The sequence below is a fragment of the Oryctolagus cuniculus genome, chromosome 8, assembly GCF_964237555.1.
Source record: "Oryctolagus cuniculus chromosome 8, mOryCun1.1, whole genome shotgun sequence".
Lineage (NCBI taxonomy): Eukaryota > Metazoa > Chordata > Mammalia > Lagomorpha > Leporidae > Oryctolagus > Oryctolagus cuniculus.
Window position 1 is genome coordinate 26,534,369 of NC_091439.1, and position 18,527 is coordinate 26,552,895.

General features: G+C 36.4%; 1 protein-coding gene across 1 annotated transcript in view; it reads left to right on the forward strand.

The window, feature by feature from the left end:
• Positions 1–18,527, forward strand: part of SLC7A11 (solute carrier family 7 member 11) — an 83,096-nt gene that overhangs the window by 14,755 nt on the left and 49,814 nt on the right. The window contains exons 4-6 of the mRNA XM_008267436.4: positions 4,278–4,403; positions 8,958–9,057; positions 15,338–15,382. Of these exons, the coding sequence (XP_008265658.2) occupies positions 4,278–4,403; positions 8,958–9,057; positions 15,338–15,382 (271 nt within the window). The remainder of the gene's footprint in view (positions 1–4,277; positions 4,404–8,957; positions 9,058–15,337; positions 15,383–18,527) is intronic.

Consider the following 18,527-nt stretch of genomic DNA (forward strand, 5'->3'; position numbering starts at 1 on the left):
GTATTAGTAACCTGATAGGAGGATTAAACAACATTGTCCATGTAAGGTCTTTGTACTATATTGGCCATTAATAATAGTTTACATTTCTTTACATTTTATTCCCAACAGGGAGAGATTAGTTACCGATCTGCTGTCTGCTTTTGAAAAGCATTTATTGCTACATATCATCTCTGAAGTAAATGCATCCTCGAAATGAATGCTAGCAGACACAAAGAGAACTCAGGCAGCTATTACAAAAAATGGTGGAACCCACATCATCTCACCATGTAGCATGCGGGGATAATATCCATTTATTTTTATCAGCTTAGCATGCAATAGTTAGAAGCCCAAAAGAACTTGAACCTGGAAGAAAAATTTATGCATCCAAACTCTGTAATCTCATTCTCCAAAACCAAAGGCAGTCCCAAATTATGGAGAGTGTGCAAGAAATATTTGCTAGTACACAAATCACAGTGTCAATCTTTAACATTTCCCTAAACATCCTCTGCAAATACAGCTTCCTACCAGTATGTATTTCTTATGTCCAGGATTTATACATGCAGCTTTCATTGCTACATTTCAGTCCTTAGGAAACCGTATCACAACCAAGAAAATAAAAACTACCTATCCCTGTATTTTCATTTTGATAAAATTTAAGGCAAGCAAAAGAAAAAAAAACCCCAAACTGATGTAATTATTTACTCATGTGTGAAATTAGTAATTGTTACTCAAAGGAAGTAAAGCCAGGATCAGAGCACTGTCTCAGATTGCCTTCATTATTACCATGTGAGTAGATAGTATATATAAAAAAAACAGATGTTTGTTTCAGAAGCTCAGAAAACTCTTGCATTTAGTGAGTCCCAAATCCCTTTTCAATATTGTTGGGTAAGCAACATGCATAGTCTTAAATATCACTGTAAAGACACATGATGAAACAGCGGTTACAGCCCCTTGAGAACCGCTGCTGTGCCTCAGTGCTGGCTGCCTCTTTGCTTGTTAAGCTGTACCTGCAGGGTCACACAAGTCCGTCTCAGCTGGAATTTGGTGTAACAAATAATGAGTGCGAGGTCTGGATGCCCAGATAAAGCAGGGTTTTGAGAAACCTTTGAGAAAAACCAGTCAGATCCAGAATTTTGTTTCAGTTTTCTGAGAGGAAAGCAAGGTGAGATTATCAGTCTGTAATATTTGTTTGGTTTTGTCCTCCCTTTGTCTAAGAAAAATTTGCAAAAAGGAGGGCCCAATACTCACTTTTTTTTCTGTTTCAGTAGGCATCATATATTTATATATTTCCTGAAAGTAGGAACCCTGTTCCCTCTTTTTAAATTCATAGATGGTTGTCTGCTCCAATAAGATCTCTCTCCCTCCCTCCGTCTTCTTTTCCTTCCTCCTGTTTCTTCCCCTCCTTTCCTCCTTTTCTGCCTTCTGCCTCCCCACCTCACTGTTTTCTCTTTTTTCCCTCTTTCCTTTCTTTTTCTTCCTTCCACTCTGTATAATAGTTCTTTTCTATTGTCAGTACTTTCAAAAATAGAAATTAGTTTGGATTTTAAAAGGTCTATCTGAAGCAAAACAGTGCTCTTTTCTTCCTGGTGGGAACATGAGACCAGTTTTTTCACTTTCTTGCCAAAGTTGAAACTCCTTAATTTAAAAAATAATTTTCTCATGGTGACTCATTTATCACAATGTTTCACATAGAAAAGAAATCACTGGATGGTGAAGAGGGCAGCTGAGTTGCACTAAATTATTTTCAACATAAAAGTGCTTTAGGTTGGGGAGAGGTAAATAATTTTGTTTTATTTTTCATTCTTAATAAAGTAACACATTTTGTTGATGACAATGGGCTTATCCTTTCATGTTTTCAGCTTTGAACATAGATAAAATATCCTCCGTTAGCCTCTTCTGTAGGTTATTCAGTATTCTAACCTTTTAAGCATTTCCACTGTTACTTCTTCAAAATATTTTTTCATTAATAATCCTCCATTTGACTGTGTGTGGCATCTTCTGATTCTTAAGTTTTTCTCATCTTGGAATTTATTTCAGAAGTTAAATTTGCTCTACTGCTTCATTTATTTAAAAACTTCTCAGCTATATTGAAGCATGTTTGATAAATAAAATCGTGTTATTTTGAAGTATACAAAGTAATGATTTGTTGTACATACACTTTGTGAAATGATGACTGCAACCAAGTTAGTTAATGTATCTATTGTCTTGCTTAGTTAGCTTCCTTCATTTTCTGTGTGTAAGAAATCTAAGCACATTTCAAGTATGCAGTACACGTAACACATTTTTCTATAGTTCTGATGCTATACAGATCTTCAATTCATTTATGAAAGACTAAAATGAATGAAAGAGGAAGAAATTCAGTACTGCCAACAATATCATCAACATGTTATATAGTCATCATAAAATATATTTAAATAGTGCAGAAAAATAATACTAGAAGTGGAAAATTTGATGTTCTGTCATCCATAAACACTTGCTGTTAATGATTTGGTAAATAGTCTTTCAGATCTTTTCCTTTCTCTCTTTGAGTCTGTCAGTAGATAGGTTGATCAATAGATCTATCCATTCATCTCTGCATAACTTACTATATTAATAATATATGATGAACACCCTTTCATGTAGTAATTACTTAACTGCATCATGATTTTAAATATTTGCATATGAATCATTAATAGAAGCAATAGAAAAGGAAGACCTTTCTCTCTGTCTGTCTCTCTCACTGTCCACTCTCCTGTCAAAAAATAAATAAATAAATAAATAAAAAAGTATACATCCTAACTAATCTCCATGTGGGGATCTAGGTTCTTTAAAAAATTTTTCCCATTTTATATGATGTGTTGATAACATTTGGCTATTTTTTAATTTTGAAATTTTATTATTCGTTTATTTTATCTACTTGATAGGGAGAGAGAGAAATCTCCCATCTGCTGGTTCACTCTCTAAATGCCCTCAACATCTGGAACTGGGTCAGGCTGAAGCCAAGGACCTGGAATACTGTCTGGGTCTCTCACATGGAGTCAGGGACCCAACTACTTGAGTCATTACCCGCTGTCCCCAAGGGTATGAATCGGCAGGAAGTTGAAATAAGGGGTGGTGCTGGGACTTGAACCCAGGCACTCTGATATGTTGTGCAGGCATTGCAAGGGGCATCTTTACCCCTATACAGAATGCCCACCTCTGTACTGAGATACAAATTCCAAAATGAGCTAGTGATTATATTATGCAATGGAAACTGTGAAGATAAATCTTATTGCTGTACGTAAGGAAAACTTACAATTGAATTATAAAAATTCTGTGTTTGTGTTCATCCTCTGAGACATAGTTTCACACAGTTTTAATATTTGGAGAAAATGACACTTTATAAAAAATAAAGGTTATAGATAATACCTGCAATTGTCATAAATGTGGCAGCATTTTGTTGTTATTGTTGTTGTTACCATTAAGCATGAGGTTTTGGGAAGAGAATAAAGTTGATATTTACTGTCTAGAATAACCTCACTCATCCCAGCAGGAAGAAAGGAAAAATCTTAGAGCATCACTATTCTCTTTTGTGCCTGTTTTTCTGAGGATCCAGTTCGTTCATTAATTCAATAAAATGTGTCAATTGTCTACCTAGTTCTGAGTTAGAAACTAGCAATACAGAAATGAATAGCCTTATTCCTTCCCAGGGTTTTCATGGTGCACAGGCAGGAAGGGTGAATACTAACTGCTGCTTGGGAAAACTGTAGACCGACTAATTAAGTCTACACTTCTAGGGTAGATTAAAAGTCATGCTTGATGTACTCATTAGAAAGCAGAGAAGAAAACGAAAAAAAGAGTGCTGGGTAAGGTTAGCCCTGGAGGTGGAAAGTAAGATCCCTCTCAACTACTTTTCATATCCTTCCTTTAGAGTGGTCCATACTGCAGGTGTCCCATTATGGAGGTGCTATATCAAGTTAATGTGTCAAACATAGTCATCAGAATGCACACTGGCTTGGCTTCAGGATTTAGCTAGAAGATATTTTTGACCAGCAGAGTCCTACAATATATACTCATTCTAGCAATGTATGCGAAGAACAAGAGAGTAATTCTTACTGCTTAGAAGTTTTATCCAAGCTTTTCAAAATCATATGGAGGCCTTGTTGAAGTGAGATTTTCATTCATTAGGTCTGGAGCAGGGCCTGAGATTCAGATTTCTAAAACTCTTGTAGGCAATGGTAATACTTTTGGCTTGTAGATTACCCTTGGGTGACAAGGACCCAAGATGTCCTCATGTCAATGAGGATTTGCCTTTTGTAACTTCTTCTGTTTGTTTGCAGCTGCAGTGATGGTCCTAAATAGCATGAGTGTCAGCTGGAGTGCCCGGATCCAGATTTTTCTAACCTTTTGCAAGCTCACAGCAATTCTGATAATTATAGTCCCCGGAGTTATGCAGTTAATTAAAGGTATGAACTGAAAAGTAAATGCTTTTTAAAATACGTATCTGCTTTTGGTCTCTTCTAACATTAACTTTTGCTTGTACTAGCAGAATCCTTAATTAGTCTCTGCCTGTGAAAGTTAAACTCTACTGTCATCTAATTGATATGAAAAGCTGCCACATTGGGGGTGAGTTGATATTTATGGTTGAATGGCAGCAAAATGATTAAGAGTGGGCCAAGCAAAAAATAAGGCATCAATGATTTCTCTAGTAGTAAGTCTTGGAGTGAAAACCTACACTGGAAAAAATAAACCTACCATTTGGTTTTAGCTACAGATAAGTATGTCCTTTTATTTCTACTTTAAAATTTCTTGATTATAGTAATAAAGAAGAGATAATACCAGGAAAGTAAAGGAAGATGACCAATCTTTTTTTTAAAGATTTATTTATTATTTTTGAAAGTCAAAATTACACAGAGAAGGAGAGGGAGAGGGAGAGGAGGAGGGGGAGAGAGAGGGAGAGAGAGAGAGAGGTCTTTCATCTGCTGGTTCACTCCCCAATTGATTGCAATGGCCAGAACTGTGCAGATCCGAAGCCAGGAGCCAGGAGCTTCTTCCAGGTCTCCCATGTGGGTGCAGGGGCCCAAGGACTTGGGTCATCTTTTACTGAATTCCCAGGCCATAGCAGAGAGCTGGATTGGAAGTGGAGCAGCCAGACTGGAACCTGAGCCCATATGGGATGCCAGCACTGCAGGTGGCGGCTTTATCTGCTACGCCCCACCAATCATTCTTTTACTGTCTGGTTATTATTGCTTTTATCTAGAGAGTGGTTTCCTGAGAAGGGGAGTGAGATATGACACTAGCATTCTTAAGCACCACATATAATAAAATAGTTGTAAAATAAGATAATTATAAGCAAATAAGATAGTAAAAATGGGAGGTTTTATTATTAGTTTAATGTAACATTTGTTTTTTTATTGGAATATGACATTTTCTGGTATTATCTGACTTACAGAGTATACTGTTTAATGAGAAAAGGAGTTGAAAGGTGATGAGTTTTAGTTGTTTTAGGGAGGCAGACCTGTAATTGCATGGATTCAGTGGAAACTGTTGGCAGAGAATGAGGTCCACATGAGATATTTAATTGGCAATAGGCAATATAGTTGGATATAGGAAAGTGAGAAGAAATTGTAAAGGGATGACATATAACTTGGGCATGTTAAGTATTTAGTGTTTACATTGATAATGTCTGGTCCACAAAAGGGAATTTATAGAGAAACTTAATGACGTTGCATGAGAAGAATTACGCACAGTAAAAGGAAATGTCAGAGATCAGCACAATAATCACGGTTGGCATTAAACACTAACAAACAATGCAAGATCAGTCCCTCTGTAGTTTGGGAAAGGGAGCTGCTGGTATCCATTTAATAAGCCTTGAGGGAGATCTTAGGGTCCTACTGGCTAAATACTTTCATTAAATCCAGCCACCTCAACTGGCTCAAGTAAGTACAATGGGTCTGAACACTGTAGCTCTCCCTGAAGGGGAGTGAAGAGCTTGCTATTCTAATTCATCTTGGCCTCCATCAAGCTGGCCAGCTCCTATTCTATCCTATTCATTAGGAATGCAGGCAAAATAATCTGTGTGGTGCTTTCTTTTCCAGGCTCACTTTTTTGTCTTCTGTAAAGAATTTCTTAGAATTTAAACAGTATAGAAACTCTTGATTCACTGGCCTTTCTTTAGTACTAGTTTAAATTTCTGAAATTGATATATTATTTATTGAAAACATATTTTCTTTCCCTTCCTTTCTTCCTCCTTTCCTTTCCTTGCCTTGCCTTTCTTTTCCTTTCTTTTTTTCTTTTCTTTTCTTCTTTCCTTTCTCTCTTTCTTTCTTTCTTTCTTTCTCTCTCTCTCTTTCTTTCTTTTTCTTTATTACTTTCTTTCATTTTTGTTTAATTTGTGACATTGGTGGCAGCATAGACTAGTTAGTTTTACAAATCATTTATCATGTGTGTGGGGCAGGATTTGGTTGCCCAAGTGTTATTGTTATGTAGATTCCTTGAGATCAGAGGTCATGACACATCTCTTGAATTTGTTTGGTAATTATAATAAAATGATAATTAGTATTCATATTATCAATGCTTAATGTGAGCAGGGTTCTCCAAAGATCTCATTCAGAAATTGTCTAAGAATGTTAATACATTTAAAGTAAGTTTTAACATCTTCAAGAGTATTTAAATGGGTATCTTTGCTCTGTTACTATAAAATTACGATTTTCTTAGGGTATTTGGCATGGTGGTTTGAGGGCTCATATCAGAATGCCTGGGCCTGAGTCCCAGCTCCACTTGCAATTCCATCTTCCTGTTAACTCACATTCTTGGAGGCAACAGTTGAGGGCCAAATAAATGCGCTATCAATGCATCTCAAGGATCTAGAAAAACAACAGCAAACCAAACCCAAAAGTAGTAGAAGAGAAATAACGATAGTGAAGAAATCAACAAAATTGAATCCAAAAAAAATTACAAAAGATCAGCAAAACTAAGAGCTGGTTTTCTGAAAAGATAAGAAAATCGACACACCATTGGCCCAGCTAACACAAAAAAGGAGAGAGAAGATCCAAATCAATAAAATTAGAAATGAAGAAGGGAATATAACAATAGACACCACAAAAATAAAGACTCATCGGAAATTACTACAAAGAGTTGTATGCCAATGAACTGGGAAATCTAGCAGAAATGGATAGATTCTTAGTCATATACAACCTACCTAAATTGAACCATGAAGACATAGAAAACCTAAACAAATACATGACCAAGTCAGAAATTGAATCAGTAATAAAATTCCCTCCCAACAAAGAAAAGCCCAGGACTGGATGGATTCACTGCTGAATTCTACCAGACATTTACAAAAGAACTAACTCCAATTCTTCTCAAGCTATTCAAAGCAATTGAAAGAGAGGGAATCCTCCCAAATTCTTTCTATGAAGCCAGCATCACCTTAATTCCTAAACCTGAAAATGAAGCAGCAGAGCAAGAGAATTACAGACCAATATCCCTGATGAACATAGATGCAAAAATCCTCAATAAAATTCTGGCCAATAGAATGCAACAACACTTCAGAAAGATCATCCACCCAGACCAAGTGGGATTTATCCCTGGTATGCATGGATGGTTCAACATTCACAAATCAATCAATGTGATACACTGCATTAACAACTGCAGAAGAAAAAACATGATTATCTCAATAGATGCAGAGAAAGCTTTTGATAAAATACAACACCCTTTCATGATAAAAACTCGAAGCAAATTGGGTATAGAAGGGACATTCCTCAACACAATCAAGGCAATTTATGATAAACCCACAGCCAGCATCATATTGAATGGGGGAAAAGTTGGAAGCATTCCCACTGAGATGTAGTACCAGACAGGGATGCCCACTCTCACCACTGCTATTCAATATAGTACTGGAAGTTTTAGCCAGAGCCATCAGGCAAGAAAAAGAAATCAAAGGGATACAAATTAGGAAGGAAGAAGTCATGTGTTTCATATATACATTTTTAAGAACATAAGCAGAGGCCACATTGTGACATAGTAGGATAAGCCTCTGCCTGTGGCACCAACATCCCATATGGGCAACTGTTCATGTTCCAGTTGCTTTTGTTCTAATCCACCTCTCTGCTTATGTCCTGGGAAAGGAGTGGAGAATGGCCCAAGTGCTTATGTGGGAGACCTGGAAGAAGCTCTTGGCTCCTGGCTTTGAACTGGCCCATATCTGGCCGTTGTGGCTATTTGGGGAGTGAACCAGCAGATGGAAGACCTTTCTCTCTGACTTTCTCTTGCTGTCTGTAACTCTGCCTCAAATAAATAAAAAAAATCTTAAAAAAAGCATAAGCAATGCATTATCTTCAGTTTTTTTTCAAGATTTATTTATTTATTTATTTATTTTAAAGAGTTACAGAGACAGAAAGAAAGACAGAAAGAGAGGGAGAGAGATCTTCTATCCACCGGTTCACTCCCCAGATAACCACAATGGCTGAGGCTGTGGAGTCAGGAGCTTCTTCTAAGTCTCACAATTGGGTGGCAGGGGCCCAAACACTTGAGCCATCATCCCAGGCTATTACCAGGCAGCTGGATCAGAAAACAGAGCAGCTGGGACATGAACAAGTGCTTGTACGGGTTGATGATGCCCATCACAGGCTGTGGCTTTACCCGCTACTCCAGAACGCAGACCCTTCTCTTCATTTTGAAGAATTCCATCACCATCCCCACATTTACAGTTTACAGAAACTCCTGTAGCCTTTTTTTCATTGTCATAGTAGAGGCATCTTCGAATGGTTTTTAATGCATTTTCTTCTTGGTTATAACCTTATTAAAAGCAAAATGTGAAATTGCATTCATGGTGATCAATGGTTTTGAGACTCCTAGAATGGATACAGTATTAACAGATAAACTTGGCAATGAGAAGAGTAAATCTAGAGTTAAATGTTCATTTCCTATTGTTCCCTTTCCCTTGTGTTTATAGTTAAAGCACAAAAATAATAACCGATTCTTTGACAAGTTTTAAAATGTCTCAATTCTAATTGCAGGTCAAACACAGCACTTTAAAGATGCCTTTTCAGGGAGAGATGCCAGTGTTATGGGATTGCCCCTGGCTTTTTATTATGGAATGTACGCATATGCTGGCTGGTAAGTTGATCTCTGTAATTCTGCTCATTTGTATGCTTCATGAATTCCTTCCAGTTCTTTAAGTACAAGCAGGTGCTAGGTAAGTGTTGAGCCACCATCCAGTGTGATATGCTTTACCTGAAAAGAGATATATGGTGTGATGAAGCCAATCACTGTGCACATAAAAATCAACAACCCAGATTCCTAGTGGTAGGTGTGGAAAGATATAATACTTTTTCTCACTCATTTTAAGGGCCACACCCCACACTCTTATACCAGAAACAAGGTAGTAAGGGACCAGCAAGACAAATTTATGTTATCAAAGTTTTATGTGACATGGGAGCCCTATGAAATGAAGCCCCAAAGACCCAGGGAAAACTATTATGGTAATAGTAAGACGATGTTGGAGATGGGGTGGCGGAGAACCTGCCAGACTTGCCTATTTAGGTTCTTCTCTGCCTCTCTATGTGGCATTGTTTCCTCCTTGGAATGGGGTAGGATCCCTCTGAAATGAGGACTTTATACCTTACTATCGGATAAGGTAGGTCAGTGAATTTCTTTATGACCAACTCCAACACAGGAAGGTGGTGGTGGCTGGGCGTAGATTAGAATTAGATTTCTAGACTTTAGGACTTGCTCTGGGGGAGATGAGTTCTAGTTTCAGTGACCCACTTTATGAAAGAAGGATTCTAGTCTCCCACTTGCTTGCATGAAAAAGGGAAGCAGGAGAGAGCAGGGCAGGAGATCAGGTAGATCTTAACTTCCATAGCCCTTTTGGATTTCCTTAATTTCAAATGTTCAACAAACCATTCTCTGGTTTTCTGAGAACCAACTCAGTAAAGAAGACTCTACAATTTAGCTGCATGTCATAAAAAGCAAGCAAATTCTAGGTTTTAAGAGTGAGTATGAATCCCCTTAGCATGTTTCCATAAGGACAGAATAGTGTCATGCGGTATCAAACATTAGTGCTTTGCTCATCAACATGCCTTTCAGCTAAAGCTCCAAGAGTACTGACACATATGACAAATGACACATGGTAATTAACTGATCTTTCCAAGAAAAGAAAGTAATTCTGACAAACAAGTAAGTGGCCTTAGGAGGTAAAATGGTGCTGTCCAGGCAGGGAAAGAGAAGCTGAGATAATAAAATCAGTAGTAGTAGAAAATCTGTTGCATTTAAAAGGCCTTATCCTTAAAAGATCCTTAACATTCCCTCCACATCTGAAAACAAAAATGCAGCAAAGATGATTAAAATTGTGAAGCTTTGCTTGCATTTCTTTTGGTAGACGTCTATCTGTGATATCTACTATTCTGGTTAAAGCATTGGAAGTTTGTTTTTATGCTTTGCTTGACTCAGATACTTGAATAGCAATAATCCTTTCCTGACTTATTTTATATACCTAATAAGATTTAATGGAAGCGGCTGCTGCAAGAAAGCCTCTTGGTTAGAAAAGTTTTATTCAAACATCAAAATAGTTGAAGTAAGATTAATGTTAACAGTTTTGGAGTAAATAATAGCAATATTTCTTTTTAATTACTTATATGACTAATAGTCATACAGTTTGGGGTGTGAGAATGTTCTATGAGCCTAGACATGAAATCAGGAAACTGCACTAGCTCAAACATTATGTAAATATACTTCCAATACAAATGCAATTTCCTGGTTTTTTTTTTTTTTTTTTTTTTTTTTTTTTGTTTTTAGACTCTTACCTTCCAATGAGTGCATGGAACATAAAGATATATTTCAAAATAAGTGGAATGTGTACCCTATTAATCTTATGGAATTATGAAAATATAGCATCAGAAAAGATTTACGAGGGTGTAGGAACTTAAAATTTTAACATGGCTTTGAAACAAAATATGTTTGAAGGTTAGAAAATCATAGCTCAAAGGAGATGATTGAAAAATGTTTATATATTCCCAGAATATTTTGTTAGCCATTGTGTGTAAGCCTCAGTTTTGAATCACTCAGTGCGTTTGAAGTCTTTTTACTTTTGTCCAAAGCACAATGTGGTGCTGGACAGAGAAAAGAACGAAGTGTGATTACAGGGTGAGAAGCAGAATCAACTCTTCTGTGGCTGTTCAGCGGGGATCAGAGTTCCATGCCCTGGGGCAGCAGCCAAGCTACCAAAGGGTCACTGGGAGATGTAGAGCAAAGTCTGGGCGGGGGGCCTGGGGGATAGCAAAAGCTCTCAGCTGCAGCCAAGCCTTGGGAACCCAGCAATATTCAATCAGGAATGTGGAATGTGGAGATAGTCACAAGGGGGATTTGATTAATTCTGTTGAATGAAGTTTCTTTTGCCTGCAAGTACCATGCTTCTGTTCCCATGGAATCTTAAAAATATTTCTACCCAGCGCTGAATATTCAGGTCACCTGCTTTATTAAAGTAGAGCAAATTGTCTCCACTTCTGTAGGCTTTTGAGGACCGATAGATTTCTTGGTGCATAAAGACTCTACTTATTTTGAATTATCTTATTAGCAAATTTTATTGCTGTTCAGCCTAAAATGTTATTCTGTTTACAAGCTAAAAGCAGTTGACATGAACCTTTATTTATACTTTTACCCTTATAATCCTCATGTCTACTCCCTATTTTAAAGATCAAGAAACCATTGATTTCCTTATATTCTTGAGAGTTCAATCACAGTATTGGAAAATAAGTCCCGGATTTTAAATGGAATGTTATCTGATACAACTGGCTTTTGTAGGGGACAGATAAGTAACTGCTTCTATAACAGGTCGTTGTGCTACCTGAATGCTGCTTTGTGAAGAAGTAGAAATAATAGGTTGTTAATCTATGGCCATCAGTTTTAGAAAAGGGAAGCTGTGTTTAGAAAAGCTAGTCAGTTGGTTTGGTGTTCCAGGTCAAAAGTTATTATCTGGATGTAAATGAAATGAGGGAAGCTAAAAGCATTCCAAAAGAGAGGAGCATGTATTCACTCTCCTAGTGTTTTCCCTGCTTTTCTGAGCTCTCTCTTTCATGATCTAATTAAAAGACAGGATTGTAGAACTTAATGGAGGCCTATAAATGAAACTTAAGTGAACCTCCATCCCCAGGGCTGCTGCTGGGATAATATTTAACAAAATAAAAAAATAATGTTGAGACATTGCTAATGAGTGTGACAGCAGTGAAGCAGAGCCAGTCATCAGAACTTACTGCCCTGCCTGTTAGCCTGTAAGTAAAAGCAGCAAGACCACTGTTGTCCTGGAGACCTTGCTCTATGAGCCATTCAACTCCTTGGAAAAAGACACCAGCAAACCTTGGGGAATCTGAATAGGGTAAGCTTTTGGCTCTGAGGAGCACAGAACCTTTCTAGAATGATGAAAACTCCTTCACAGAAACATGATTAGGGGAAAAGAAATCATTAACAAAGCCAGGTCACAGAGTTGGGTCAGAACAACTTTAATATTATTGCCAATGTCTGCATTCAGAGAAATCCATACACCATTCCCCCTCTGGCCCTGGGGAACTCAACCAATTTCAGTCCCATCTACTGATGCAAAGCTAAATGCTGCTTGGTGTGATTTTTATTTTTTATAACTGTGTGATAGAAAATAGTTTTTCAGTGTCTTTTTTTCCCTTCCTTTTTAAATCATATCCTCCATGGATTTTGTCCTTCTAAAGCACCTGCTGGGATTATTTTGTACCATTGTGTCAAATCTAATCTAAAGAATAAGCTTCTTTTAAAAATAAGTCACAGAGTTGGGAATTGGAATGCATTGCCAGCATTGCAGTGTCTTTTATGCACAATCATGGAAAAGCTGGAACAATAGATCTTGTGGACATTCTCTAGAGGCTGTGAGGAGATGTAAACCAGAGAGAATACGACCGACTTATTGCTAGAGACTAGGAGAGCATGAAGGTGTATTTCCCACAGGATGTGAATATTTGGACTAAAATAAGAAGCGTTCTCCTTCCTGTCCCCAACCCGGCCCCAATCCCTTTCCTTTTCTCTGTTCTCTGGAGCTATGGCAAATATTTGAAATTGTGTGTTTTTTCATACATGTACTTCCTTTCTTGCTTTAACATTGTTGGAAAAGACCAATTTCTAAAATAATTATTATGAAGAAACTGGCTATTTTGGACATGAGAAGCCTAAAGATACAGAGTCTTTAAATAGTTCATGAAAAATACATATGATTAAAAAAAAAGCCTGGATTTTAATATTGTTGCACCCAGATAAACATCTTTACACTTGACCTTAGCCAAAAGACCGAGAAGTGATTTCTAGATAAACATCTTTTAATTCTACTTTTTCCATAAACTTTTTGAAGCACCCTCCTGTTTCTCAATGCGTGTGATTGTTTTTTTTCCATTTTCTTCCTGTACTTCCCATTGCCTCAGGCTTATAACAGATTTCTCTGAGTGCATATTCCAGATAAAGTATTGATTGGTGTTTGCCTTCTTAGTATAACTACAACCTCTTTTTTTTTGAAACTTAACTTTCTAGTCATTAAAAAAACTCCTTGGCTGCTAACGTTTTAGGTCACCCTTATTACTACTGTTCTCTCAGCTTTTCAAATGTTTCTGCATAAATCACAGTCCTTAAAATTGTAGACACCTTCACCTTGAACATCTGCTGCCTACTTGTGAATTGAGATGAGGTTTTCATGAAAGCGGAGCAAGACAGGTTTCCTTATCTTAGTTTCAGATTGTGAGATACTTTAGCGTCTTACGATCTGATAGATTCATATTCCAGCCATTTGGTTTTAGACTGTAGAGATTTTGTCCCTTTATACCTATGCTCCTATGCATCTATGTAAAAGGGTAACTTTGACTTCTAAAAAAATAACAAAATATATTGAAATTTTTACTTTTATACTATGTGAGAATTTCCTAAGACTGAAATGAAGAGGTTGCAAGGTCTTTGTCTTTATGTGTTTAGCTCTTGCCAATCGTGACCCTTGGTTTTCCCATTCTCATAAACTGATTAGCCACAATTATATATTTGAAGATTAAGTCTGCCTCATTGTTCACATATGGAAACTTAGGAGAGAACCGTGGAGCTTTTAAAAGGGCTCCAGTGGGGTTAATCTGGAGAACAAAGTCAAGGATGCAAGGTGGTAGTCCCACCCATGGGTGGGACTGGTAGAGCCACAGATAGAATAAAGGATTTTGAAATTTTCTAGGGCTTTGACATTGGGATGATATTTGCAGTACTATGGAATTTGAAGCCGAGAATGCTCCTAGCCACATGAAATTTCCAGTAAAGTGTTCTGTATTAGGGACGTGTTGAAAGTTTCTGATGCTTTTGTTACTAAATTATGGTGTGACAAGTAGCAATATGCTGAAAATCAACTGGCTGCATATACAAAAAGAAAACGGAAACGATAACTTCATCATTTTATGACTTGAGGTTATTTGGGACACGTTGGAAAACCATGTCTTTAAAGGATGAAGTGCAAATTGAGAATTTATCATCTTTTAAAATTTTCCATTTTTAATTTTAAGTTGACAAATTATAGTTGCATGTATTTATGGGCTGTGATGATTCATAAATAAAATGTGAAATAATTAAATCAAGCTAGCTGACATATCTATCACCTCACATACTTAACATTTTTTGTGGCGAGAACATTCAACATTTACTTTCCTAAATTTTTGAAAAGTACAAGTCATTATTATTTACATTATTTTGGTTCCTGTTTGTAACTGTGTTTATATCTAGGAAGCTATGAACAGTTCCCTAAAACGAGAAATGCTTTTGTCATACTTTTTGATTGACTTATCTATACCACTAACAGTTAGATTCCCAGGAGTTGCAAATCATCTCATACTTAAGTTCTGTTCCACTCTCCTGGCCACACCTGTCCTGCAGAATTCGAAACTGTTGCTCATATTCCTTGGCATGACTCCTCTGTCACAGTTCTGTGCTCATATACTAGGCCCAGGCAGCAATACACCACTGCACTATCACCAGGGCTAGAGGGTCAGCAATCTTGAAGGCTGAAGCTGGTGATGTGGCCTCTAGGAAAACCTTCCTTGACCTACGTGGCTGTGCCGGACCTACCCTCTGGCTCCAGTACTGCATCACATTATTCTGTAGGCCCTTGTGTAAACCGTGAGCTCCTTGTGGAGAGTCTATGGACTTTCTGTTCTTATTTCTCCAAATGTCTGACACATAAGAAGCATCCCACAATTGTGGTTTAATATGAAAATCGTTGGTGGGAGTTTTCATCACATCAAAAGTTTTTTTATATGAAGTTTTCATAATTCTGATTTTAATTTTAAATATTTAAAATGTGTAACTTTGTATTACAATAGTAAAATACATTAATGGTTTGTAATTTATTTATTTTCAGGTTTTACCTCAACTTTGTTACTGAAGAAGTAGAAAACCCAGAAAGGTAAGTAGCCATATTTACTTGGTAATTTTTATGTGGAGTAAAATTTAAGATTACATAGTTGAAAGTGTGGACCTGAAGAAGGAGTTCAGTGTGGGCTGGTTGAATTTGTTATTATCATTATTGTCTTATGCAGATAAAATTATTTGGTATTTTATAAAGTAAATATAAATAACTTAATTATATAGTCCATCTTTAATACTAAATTTCCTTATAGCCAGAAGCATAAAAGAATAGTTACATTTTAGGTAAACTATCCTTTATAAATGTATATGTATAACTTAACATAGATTCCTACAACTGTAGCTGAGACTCGAAATGTTGAATGTTAATCATATATCATTTTTTATAACTATTGAACTAAAGGAATTGATGTAATTATTGAGTAATTAGTTCTGAGAGCTTAGAAATACTCACAGATTGTTACAGAATCTTGCAAAGTTTTGGACCTGAATTATGTTTTTTAATGTTTCTTCCTAGATATTAATTTGGTGATTTGATGATGATTTATATATTTCTAAAATTAACTTAGACAAATAACTTATTTTTATTTGTGAATAAGCATCTTATTTGCACAGAAAAGTAACATAAAAATAGGCAAAAGATGGAAATATTAAGAAGTAAAATGTGAAGCAGACTTTAAAGTTATTTAATTCACCTCACTTTTATTAAGCATCTTCTGTATTCTAACCCTTATGCTAGGAACATCTTACACGATGAAAAAGGTTTGTCTTCAAGTATTTCCGTGTCCAGTCAATGAGTTCAATGTATAAACAAATATAACAATGTGATCATACTACAATTAATGTACTACAATTATATTACGATTAATAATACTACAATTGGTTACCCACTTTGGCAGAGATGAAAGGAGGAGATGTTTAAGTATATCTAGGTAGATAATATAATATAGAGCTTCAAATAATGAGGAAATGTTTTGGAGGTTGGGGGAGAGATGGGAAGCAGGGAGAGGAGGAGGAGGAGGAGGAGGAGGAGGAGGAGGAGGAGGAGAGAGCAACAGAGAATGAACAGCCAAAAGAAAGTGAGTCAATATAAAATAGTCTGGACATCAGAGATTATGCCTAAGGGTTGACAATTCAAATTAAAATATACTAAGAAATTCTGGGACAAAGTGTATTGGGAGATAGCTGATTAGATCTGGCAAGTACCAGGATTGTCAGGGTTTAGAACACACAACCCAGCAATGGAGGTTGAAGTGATGCTTCATAGTGTCTGATTCAACTGTTAGGTAAGTTGATGTGTAATATAATATGTGAAAAGCTGCTTTCTTCAAACTTCAGACCAATTTATAGCCAAATTATCATGTTTATAATTCAAAGTGTGGGTAGAGAACAAATATTTACCAGAAACTAATGTTGTAAGTTTTAAATTTTTTTAAAAATTATTTGCAAATGGGGGCCAGCGCCATGGCTCACTGGGCTAATCCTCCGCCTGCGGCGCCGGCATCCCATATGGGCACCAGGTTCTAGTCCTGGTTGCTCCTCTTCCAGTCCAGCTCTTTGTTGTGGCCCTGGAAGGCAGTGGAGGATGGCCCAGGTGATTGGGCACCTGCGCCCATGTGGGAGACTAGGAAGAAGCACCTGGCTCCTGGCTTTGGTTTGATGCAGCGCTGGCCGTGGCGGCCATTTCTGGGGTGAACCATCAGAAGGAAGACCTTTCTTTCTCTGTCTCTCTCACTGTCTAATTCTACCTGTCAAATAAGTAAAAAAAAAAAAAAAATTATTTGCCAGTGTTAAACTACCTTATGACCCTAAGCTCAATGATTACAGAGATAAAGAGGTTGGCCTGTTTTATATATTTTTCAAATAGTGTCGAAGTGGCAACATGGATTGAAGACAGGGCTTATCATATTTTACACAAAATATTTATTTAATTTCCACTATGTGAAAGAAATTACTGTAGTTTATAACTAACTTATGTCTCAAATATTTTAAAGAAACCAGTTACTAAAATCTAGTATGTTTCTTGTGAAAAAAATGTCAAAAAATTGTATGTTTGTGGACATGACATAGTGTAACATTTATTATAATTTATTATATGTTACAGCAGTAGCATAGATATAAACATCCTCTTTTAATATTGTTAACAGTTTAAGCACAGTTTTTGTTTGCTACATGTGCAATATTATTGGATATTCATATATTAAACATTTTTAAACTGTTAATACCATTAAAGCCCAAGTTGAATTTCTGGTGTATTCCACCTGAGTACAATGCAGTGAGATTCTCTTACTTGCCTCTCTGTCCTTCCCAATTTAAGAGCCTTGGTTTTGCATACTGATATGGTCCATGATTTAGGGTAGAAAAATACTGAGCAGCCATGATGTTGACGGATTGACTCAGTGTTTTTTACCTGTTGTAAATAAATTATGGAAAATATACACTATGGAATTCTACACAGTGGTTAAAAAAATAAATAAATCCTATCTTTTGCAGCAAAATGGATGCAAGTGGAAACCATTATACTTAGGGAAATATGTCAGTCTCCAAAAGACAAATACCATGTTTCCCTGATCTTTGGTAACTAATAAAGTGCCTAAAAAGTAATATATAGAAGTGAAATTGACATTTTGACATTGGATGATTGTTTACAGTATTGGATGATTGCTTACAGCATTGGATGATTGCTTAAAGTAGGGACTGTTGAGGAAAAGGTTTTTTTTTCATACTATTTGTTGAACTCTTTACTTAGTGTAGAGTTAATCTTATGAATGAGTATAAATTTAACTGCAAATAGATCTTTGTAAAAATTAAGATTGGGAATAGGAGAGGGAGGAGAAAGAAGGGTGGGATCATGGGTGGGAGGGAGGGTAGGGTAGGCAGTATCATTATGTTCCTGAATCTATATAAAGAAAACACATGAAATTTGTACATCTTAAATACAATTTAAAAAAAATTCTTGTCTCAAAAAATGAAATGAATAATAATTGCAATATATACCTCACTAGGTTTTGTTGATGAATTAATATGTATAAAATACTTAGATTCATGATTGTTGCTTTTTAATTTCTACATAAGTGTGGGGTTACTGTTACCACTAATATTAACTCCTTACTCTAGACCAAAGTAAAATTTTATTTACATGATAGTATTTTCTAGGTTTCAATTTTCCAAGCAACTATCTTTTT